At 39.3% G+C, this 10,348-nt stretch overlaps 1 protein-coding gene across 1 annotated transcript in view; it reads right to left on the minus strand.

Annotated features, from left to right (window-relative positions):
• Positions 1-1,365: 1,365 nt before the first annotated feature.
• The window catches only part of TMEM207 (transmembrane protein 207), a 16,986-nt gene continuing 8,003 nt past the window's right edge, over positions 1,366-10,348 (minus strand). Inside the window, exons 4-5 of the mRNA XM_034990675.1 lie at positions 9,438-9,580; positions 1,366-1,502 (exon numbers count right to left, since the gene is read on the minus strand). Of these exons, the coding sequence (XP_034846566.1) occupies positions 1,366-1,502; positions 9,438-9,580 (280 nt within the window). The remainder of the gene's footprint in view (positions 1,503-9,437; positions 9,581-10,348) is intronic.

A 10,348-nucleotide genomic window follows, 5' to 3' on the forward strand; every position in this document is an offset into this window, starting at 1 on the left:
GGATAAACAAGTTTGGGAAAAAATTAGGTAGGAGATAAATTTGGTCAAGTTAAACTTAAAAGGTATTTTAGATAAACAAGTAGAGATATCAATTGTTCAGTTTGACAAATTTGTCAGCTGAAGACCATTGTGTGTCTAGCATGGATTTCTTTTTCTGCCCCACCCCCCCCGCTCATGGTCACTGCAAAAGTGCTGAAAATGTCTCACTGCTACTTCTGTAGGCAGAGTTCTCAATAAGAACATTGATATCTACGCCAAAGGTTCTTTTTTTTTTTTTTAAAGATTTTATTTATTTATTTGAGAGAGAGAGAATGAGAGAGAGCATATGAGAAGGGGGAGGGTCAGAGGGAGAAGCAGACTCCCTGCCAAGCAGGGAGCCTGATGCGGGACTCGATCCAGGGACTCCAGGATCATGACCTGAGCCGAAGGCAGTCGCTTAACCAACTGAGCCACCCAGACGCCCTCTATGCCAAAGGTCCTTGTCATGGCTCTCCAAGAAATGCCATCTCCAGATACCAGAGAAAGGCTGTGGGCTCCACAGTCCACATCTACCCATACAACATGGGAGCCTCCTCCTTCTCCACACTGTGCTATTACACATGCCCCACAGCTTTGGGGTCTCCTTCAGCTTCTATCTACACTTTCTCTCTCCTCAGGCTGAGACAGGCAACTTTTTGAACTGGGACTTGTAATCCTCTTCATTCATCCTTCACCCTTCAACTCTGAGAGCCCCTTGTTCCTACTCTTGCCTTTTACCTTAATTCAAATATTCTCTTTCTGGTTTGGGTCTGGACATGTCTGAATCTCTGCTTGGACCATTGTTAAATTATGATAATTCTTACTAACTCCATACTAGGGGAGAAGTCAGATGAAAACAGGGATAATAAGGCAGGAGAAAGCTGTGATGTGTGCCTGGAGTGGAATCCCAAACTTAATGGAGACAACTCCATGCATTAATTACTGTCTATTTGAGTACTGATGTAGAAACATTCACTTGGTTGTGCAGCACAAAGTATAGCACAGCAATGATACATTAAAGTTCCAGTAATTTACATCCTGAAACATCTCCCTGACCAAAATTCTTTCTCTACACTCATTCTTTTGTCTATTTGTCCTTTTTCAGACTATATTAATTGATTTCTGGAAATTCACACTAAATAAAACAAGTGTTCCTACATTTGATGTTTTAGAATTAAAAAAAATCTTTCTAATGTTGCCAGTTGATGATCCAGAACTAAAATCAGCTTGACTTCAGAATTTCTTCATATGAAGGTGGGGGGCCTGAAGTGCCAAAACTTGGAGCAGGATACAGTTCAGGGTTTTGAGTTTGAAGGTTTTCTAACGTTGCCAGTTGATGAGCCAGAACTAAAATCGGCTTGATTTCAGAATTTCTTCATATGGAGGTGGGGGGCCTAAAGTGCCAAAACATGGAGCAGGATAGAGTTCAGGGTTTTGAGTTTGAAGGTGAATTCCAACATTTGGATTCACAGCCACGTCTGTCCCTGGAAAGAGAAAAATGGGGACTTGTAATCTTTCTAGTCAGCATAAAACAGAAGTACACGAACTGCCTAATAAAATCTGCCATTTCTTGGATCACTGGAGCAACAGAAAATTATTTGTACCCTTGAGAAAAAATTTACAGCCATCCTGCTCTCTCTGCAGTGATAGTTTAGTCACTATAGCAAGAAAATTTGGTCTCATGAACAGATTATATCATCACTGACTAAACCCATCAAGAAGCATTTACAGTTTAGCGGCTGAAAGTAGGAGGAATGCCCTTTTTGGTAAATTGGAAGACAAGATTCCTATAAATACTAATGGTATTTTAGCTAATGTTGCCACCATGGGAAATACAAATCTCAATAGAAATATTTAAATATAATGTCTGAACTTCATTATTTTATATTTATGCTCTGCAAACTACAACTAATGTAATTAATTAAACATTTCTCTATGATAAATAGTAAAAATGTTAACTTGCGAAAAGTTTGCCTCTAAAGTATACACACACAATAAAGGAAAAGCATCATTAAATTTTAAAAAACGCTTCAAACTCAAAATTTTGATGTTTAGATTATGCACATTATAAGGCACTAAATATCAAAAACAAGCATTTTCTTCCTCAAACTGATCACTTTGAGAAACTATGTACTTATTCCCATAGCTGTTTTGGAAATCTCTTATTAATATTTCCTTGAAAGACTGTTACTGTTTTTGAGTTACAACAGGAACCAACAGTAATATTTCATAGGCACAATCCTCTCACTCCCTTTATAAATAAATAAATAAATAAATAAATAAATAAATAAATAAATAAATAAATGTATATATATATATATATATTTTTTTTTTTCCCTACCTTGGTCTTTGGCTGTCTTGAAATGGTTTGATTGCTTCTTTTCAAAACAATAACAACTATAAATTCCAGTAACAATTCTTAATTCAACTTTAAAGAGGAGTGCCTGGTGCCACAGTCGGTTAAGCGTCTGACTCTTGGTTTCAGCTCACATCATGATCTCAGGGTCCTGGGATGGAGCCCTTCCAGGGGCTCCATGCTCAGTGGGGAGTCAGCTTGAGATTCTCTCCCTTTCCTTCTGCCCCTTCCCCTGCTCACATGCTCTCTCTCTCTCGCAAATAAATAAATAAATCTTAAAAAAAAATAAAAATAAGAAACCTTTAAAGAAAAAAAATAGGCCCTTGAATTAAATCTAGTTCTGTGACTGTTTTCGTATATTAAATGTAATTGGAACAGAGCCATGTAACTCATCTACATATTGTCCCTTTTTACACTGCAATGGCAGAGAGGAGTAGCCCCCTACAGGGACCAATGGCCTGCAAAATCAAACGTATTTCCTGTCGGGCCCTTAATAGAAAAAGTTTGCTGACTTCTTGAAGGATTAAGATTTGATACCATCTGGGGCACCTGGGTGGCTCAGTCATTAAGTGTCTACCTTTGGCTCAGGATTGAGCCCCACATCGGCCTCCCTGCTCAGCGGGAAGCCAGCTTCTCCTTCTTCCACTCACCCTGCTTGTGTTCCCTGTCTCACTGTGTCTCTCTCTGTCAAATAAATAAATAAAATCTTAAAAAAAAAAAAAAAGATTTGATACCACCAAGGAGATCCCAAAGAAAATGACACAATTATCAGAACCATTCAAGGAACAGTTAGATGTTAGACATTCGCCGCATCCCTAGAATCCATATGTAGGTTACTCAGAATCTTTTTGCCTTGGAATGGACGGTGTTTATTTGGAATCATGAATTTTCATATATTTGTATTTGTATTCACTAGCTGGCAGACCTAAGTATAATAAATCAAATATTAATATAATCTGTGAAGGGTAGAATATTTTGAATAGAAGGCTGGTTCAGCACTTTTCTTAAGGAAGTATTTATTTAATTGAATGATTTACTCCTAGGCTATTACATAACATTTCATATGTCAGTTTTCTCCTATGCAATAGAAGGATAATGATATTATCTCTGTCTGTAAAAACATGGCTAAATGAATGTAGAATGCTTAAAAAAAAAGGTGGTACACAGTAATTATCCATTAATAGCTAATTATTATTATTATTATTATTGTAGAAGTAATAGTACTATATTTCAAGAACTCTACTGTATGCTAGGAATATGCATGCATTTTCTTTTATTTACAATATTTTCTTTTTTTTTTAAAGATTTTATTTATTTATTTGAGAGAGAGAGAGTGAGAGACAGAGAACACCAGAGGGAGGAGGGTCAGAGGGAGAAGCAGACTCCCCGCCGAGCAGGAAGCCCGATGCGGGACTCGATCCCGGGACTCCAGGATCATGACCTGAGCCGAAGGCAGTCGCTTAACCAACTGAGCCACCCAGGCAGCCCCTACAATATTATTTTCTAATTTATCCTATTTTAATGGGTACATACTTATTTGATCATCATTAACATCACAACAGAGATTATTAAACAAAATAATTTGTGGAGTTAGAGCCTTTTGCAGTTAGGAAGTTCAGGATAACATGAGCTAAGTCTGAGGCACTTGATAAAACTGTTAACATGGGCAAAGTGTACTTAGCCCAGCCCTTCCCTCCATTGTCGATATTGGTACTGGGCATTGTCCGTTTCCTACATGGACTACTGCTGGTATATCCAGTACAGAGTCAATGGTAATTTAGGTATCATTCTGACTGGAGTGGTTGATCAGATTGACTGGACACAACTATGAGCTCAAATTTATTTCTACTACTGCCAGTACCAATATCGTGCTCCTGGCAAGAGGACATTAACAATTGCTCTCTGTGGTAGGAAAGTTTCATGTTATCACCTTACTACAAATTTGGCCATTGCCTTTAAGCTTATTATGAAAACCACAGGGCATTCATTTGGTAAACATAACTAAGTCAATGTGTAGAGAAAGCTTTTGTGAAATCAAACATCTATCAGTTTTCAGTTTGTTTCAAAGCAGGTTTACATGCAATACAAGTATCCCCCACTTTTGAAAGTTTACATTACTCCACTTCGTTTTCATGAAAGACTTACAGTAGTACCTGTTTTTGCTAACCGAAAGAAATTTAAAAAGGATTTTATAGCAGAGTTCAGATTTCCCACATCGTTAAGATTAGTCCAATAGACCTGCCATATTTGAACATGCCCCTTCCACCTCTTCTCTTTTCGTTTCTTTATCTCGTTCCTTCTTCTTCTATGAGAGTGGCTAACAATGCCTGAATATGAGTCACAGTTCTACCATGGGCTAATTGTTAAAGTTCTAAGTGCCTTGCTTCCCTCACCTTTGGAGGGTTCAAAATGATAGCGAACCCCTCCTAGCGTTGTAGGGAAGAATAAACGAGACTAGAGATGCCAGGTGTTAGCACAGAGCCTGGCACATGGTAAGTGCTCAATAAGTGTGAGCTATTACTACTATCATGCCTTGGAAGGAAAGTATGTGAATGAAATGCTCCCTCTTTCCTTACCTAAAATGAGTCACAGAATATTTACCTAAAGAACGTAAAGTATAGAGAAGTAACACTTCAGAAACGATCCTAAAATAAGATAGGATCCAGGAGAGGTGAGCGAGAAAGGCATGTGAAGCCTGCTTCTTCTCTGTCCCTGTCCACTCCTCTTTCCCCTCCCCAACTCAGAGTCCTCACATTTCATCCTTGCTGAAAGATTAGTATTTCTATTTACCTTGAAGTAAGAAAAAAGGGAGATTATCTCTGAAATTGCAGAAGAAATGGGGTCAGGAAGATTGGATCTCTGAAAGGCAGCATTATCAAGGAGATCAGCCCCCAAGATGAGTGGCCTCAGGAGGGGTATCTCCGTGGGTACTCCCCTCGCTGGCTTCTCAGGAAAGGCATGGGACCTGTTTGCTGCCCTGCTGGGCTAACAGGACCCAGCTCTGATCTACATAGGATGGAAAAAGAGTCAGTATAGATTTTACAGTAGTTTATTATTATTATTTTTTTTAAATCTATGCTCTTTTTTTTTTAAAGATTTTATTTATTTATTTGAGACAGAGAGAATGAGAGAGACAGAGAGCACATGAGAGGGGGGAGGGTCAGAGGGAGAAGCAGGCTCCCTGCTGAGCAAGGAGCCCAATGCGGGACTCGATCCTGGGACTCCAGGATCATGACCTGAGCCGAAGGCAGTCGCTTAACCAACTGAGCCACCCAGGCGCCCAGTTTATTATTTTTAATAAGGAATATGGACAGATAATGGTGGGGATCTCTCCTCTATGCTCTCAAGTTCTCTCTTTTCTAGTGAACACTAGATTGTTTTTTCTGCTTCAAGTCTTCTGTCCTTCTCTAAACTACTAGACCCAAACTTTTTTCTTTCTGTTATCCTTAAATGTCTTATTTTCTCATAAATAAAAGGTTTTATGCAGCTTCACAACCTTATTTCCAATGAAAACCTATTTTCAGTAAATTAACAAAAAAACTTTTTTGTTTATAGTCAACTTTAAAACTCCTTTGCCATTACTTATTTTTTTCAAACACAGATTTAACACATAAACAAAACCATGAAACTAACAAACTCAAAACTTTTTCAAGTCACTTATATTTTCTACCTATTCACCCTGTCTCATAGTCCTGGATCTTATAAAGTGAGGGCATTGATTCTGATTTGGGGTATAGATGGGTATAGAGAATTTTAATGATGTTCTCTTTTTCTCCCACCTTTACTAAAAATTTGCATACCCTGCAAATCTCCTATTTTCTGTGGAATGCTCAGATAAAAGGGATCCCAAAAGAATCATTAAAATAGGTAAGGTAAGGTAAGGCCATAAGAAAACATTGAAACAAGAAATGTTTGCCCCAACACAGGTGCTGAGTTATTCTAGGACTGTTAGAGTCTGATGGCTGAAAGAAAGGGTGAGAGGTCTCAGAGACCACTTCACAGGCAACCCCACTCAGGAAGGCTTGGGGCACTGAGCAGGTCCTTTCTGGGGTACAGCAGGGATGCTAAGGGAAGACTGGATCCAGGAGATGAGTTGGGAGTGGGAAGGGGGACAGGATGATAATGGAAGAAGAGATTATCTAGGAGGCCCCCCCGGGGCTGGGTCCAGGAAGAGGAGGTGGGACTGAGGTAGAAAAAAGTAACATGACTTTAGGGCTTGTATAAAATAAATATTCATTTCATTCCTCAAAATACCTCCAACTGTAGGTTTTTTCTCCTCTTGCTCTTCATCCTTCCCCTTTCCCTCCACTTTCCTGGTCTCCCTCCTTCCCTCTTTCTCTAGCAGTACCCCTTCTTCCTCTTTACCCTCCATGGGTGTATTGGAGGGATTATTTTTCCCTTTTTGGTGCATGAAGAGCTTCATTATGACATGTTAAGGACATGGAAACATGGATCCCATGAGAGGGGAAGGAAGACAGAGAAATCTGACCACTGGATCAACAGAGAACTGTGAAGGCATGACTACTGGCCTACGGAGATGCAACTGGGGTCTGGATGTTTGTATGAGATTCCCAAGGACCTTTCCCAGACAGAAATCTCATTGTGCATTGGGTGGGTTGGACTAGCAAGGCCTTCCTTACACACCGTTTATGAGGATTCCAAGCCAAGTGTTTGCCTTTCTCTCTCGAATATTTCTAATCAAGATAATTGACAACTTGAGCCATAATAATAATACCGAACTAAGCAAGGGAAATACATAAATAAATAGGAATGGGCAACCTAACCTCTGGACCTAAAACGGAAAGCAACAAAATGAGTTTTGTTTTTTTTTTAAATTTTTTTTAAGATTTTTTAAATTTATTTATTTGAGACAGAGAGAATGAGAGAGAGAGAGCACATGAGAGGGGGGAGGGTCAGAGGGAGAAGCAGGCTCCCTGCTGAGCAGGGAGTCCGATGCGGGACTTGATCCAGGGACTCCAGGATCATGACCTGAGCCGAAGGCAGTCGCTTAACCAACTGAGCCACCCAGGCGCCCCCAAAATGAGTTTTATAATATAACTTAAGCTGGGGGAAAGCTTAAATGTTTCTTGAGCAAAATCAGATTCAGAGTGATGCCAGTGGGATTAGGAAGGAACCAATAAAATGAGAAAGGGAATGGGGATTCTGGAGAGCAATCCTTACCTTTGAGGAATCACCCAGTGGAAATGCCTGGAGGTTTGAGATATAAGGCTGCACTTAGAGTAAAGGATGAGGTGACTAAGCCATGAATGCCCTGCCCAAATTTTCACTGGCTCCCTAACCTCAATTATGGACAATTTGAAGTCTATTAGTTGACTTGCAGCAAAGATCTATGTGGTATATTGATCCAGCATAGGGAGAAAAGTAGATAACATCCTCTGAGTGGATTAATAGCCACTTTTCCAGGTTGGGATTTAGCAATTAGAAATAATATCTGAGGAGCCCCTAGTCTAGTGCCTAGCACTTGGTAGATGCGGAATAAATTTTGACTATATTTTTAAATAATTTCTTCCCAAGTATATTCTTTTCCTGTCCACAATGATTTCAGGATAATATAGAGAATGTGATTCTAATGTCCTGTATTTGGTATAATTACACACAGATTATTGCAGTAATCTCTCAGGCTTGACACTTTCTCTCCCAGTCATACCTGTTCAGGCAAGTTCGGGCAAATTCAAAAGCATATGTAAATCACCACACAGGAAATATAAAAACATCAGATAAATGGAGATATAACTGTGGCACATACACTGCCTTAAAAATGATACTATAACTGGGTAACTTACTTATAATTAAGAAGAGAAGTTTTTAAAGATTCAAGATAGTCTAGTAAAAGAGTCTTCTTCAGAGTAAGTAAAGGGCTAAGGAGATCAGAGTGGATTTTCCCCCTTAGACACTGAAGTCAAGTTGGAGGAATCATAATTACATTTATTTTAAATACCTCAAGTTAAAAAAATAAAAATAGACTAATGTGCCCATGTTGACCCCTTTGACTCATACAATTTATTAGAATGTCAGTGACCGTATTTCCTCCTATGCTCAATAGAAAGTGTTCGATTTTAGGAGAAAGATTATTTTTTCACTGGAGACTTTAATTATCCTTCCACAAATAACCATTTCTCAAACTGACATGTGTTTCTTTGATTAAATAATGACTTTTTAAAAAGCCAATAGTAAATATAATCACTAAATCTTGGAGTACCAAGTTCTGATATTAAAACATTTATTTTGACCCCACTTTGTATTTAGCTGTTCGTTTTCCCAGGGCATGCCCTGCTCCATCTATTGAAAATCTTACGCTGGCCCAAGTTCCTGAAGGGCAACTGTTAAAATCTACCAAGCCCTCTTGAGACCACTAAGTATGGTGTACAAGACAGCACCTTAGAGGGAAAGTTTCATAACAGACGGTCTGGTTGAGAACAATGCTTAACACAAAGAAATAATCTGTGATCTGTGATCTCCTCGAAATCAGTAAGTGATAATTTTGTTACTTTCAGCTAAGGCTGGCGGTTACAAATAAGCCTAAAACGGGGAGAAAGGACATGAGTACTGACATCCGCCTGCCCAATTCCAAGTATTTCAGGCTGTGTGTTGGTAGCAGACAACCTGGAAAGTGTGATTCAGTGCTACTGCAGATAAGTGAGGCATGGAGAACTTAGTAAATGAGACTATAAATAGTCTCATAGGATAGTTTGATATCAAAGGCTCAAAGAGGTTCTTACGTACCTTACGGCCTACCACTCACTTGGAGTGACGAGCCCTGTATATCTCTTCTCTCTTGCATGTTTACTTAGCAAAATGTTGAGGTTCTATCACCATACTCAACTATGGGTCATTTCCCTAAGACACATTTTCTTCTTTTCAGGTCTCCTTTCTTCTGAAGTTTCTCACTTAGACTCTCTCCCCATGGCATCATGCCTTTGTGTCTCCAATAAACTATGTCTTATTCTCAGTTCACAAATCTGCTTTTCAGAGGTTAGTGTTTCAATTCACCACAAACCATTAGGTTTCAAACAGGAAGTCTAGAAGTGTGCAGACAGCTCACCATAAACGGGGTCCAAGTCTCCAACAGCAAAAACAGCCATAGTGCGTCTGTGGGAATCAATTTGGGGTCTCCTCAGCCAGCACTGGAGGCAGAAGAACACTACTCCACAGAGAAGAGCCACCAGGAAAATCAGCAGCAGAAACCTGATGCCAGAAGAAGCAGGGAAGGCATGAGGTGGAGCGTGCAGGGAGGTTGAAACTCCTGCTACTTCCTGTCTTCCACGAGACAGGGTGCAAGAAATCTGTGAAGCCAAACTCCTTAAGCAATGCCCCCCACCACTCATACATTCTCACTAAACTTGAAATGTTTGCTGCGCTCAGAGTGGGTCGATCTTGCCAGGTGACGATGATCAATCATTTCCTCTGGAAACTGGAGGGTTGTTCTAAGGCACAGTGTCTTTATCCCTTAATTCACTCATCCATTATTCCTATCTTTCAGCCAGCCAGCCATGCATCCAACTAGTAGTTAAGCAACTGAACAGATTTTAGATGTTGGGTGGGGTTGGGGATTTAAAGGGAGACAAAGCAGGAGCTAACCACCTGATTGAGAGAATTAAGAATGTTTAGTTTAAAAAATACAGAAGTCATGATGTAGAAGGTGTTGAACGACTCTTATAATTTCTGAAAGACTAGCTTGTAAAAGGTAGAAGTCTTATTTTGAAGGTTTTTAAGACTTTTGAAATGAGTAATGGAGTCCTTTAGGGAGATTTCAAAAGAAAGAACAATTATTTTACTGTTAAATTTCTCTAATTTGGGAATAAACTATTATTCCTAAAAACAGTTTAGTTCCCTGTCACAGGAAGTACATAAGTAAACATAGCCAATAACCAGAAAGTGATGTTTCCACATATATTACATGACTTCTAAAATTTCCTTAACTCTATGATTTTATGTGCCATTTCAATTAGAGAG

This window comes from Mirounga leonina, unplaced genomic scaffold, assembly GCF_011800145.1.
Source record: "Mirounga leonina isolate KUSES-001 unplaced genomic scaffold, KU_Mleo_1.0 Mir_115, whole genome shotgun sequence".
In the NCBI taxonomy this organism is placed as follows: Eukaryota; Metazoa; Chordata; class Mammalia; order Carnivora; family Phocidae; genus Mirounga; species Mirounga leonina.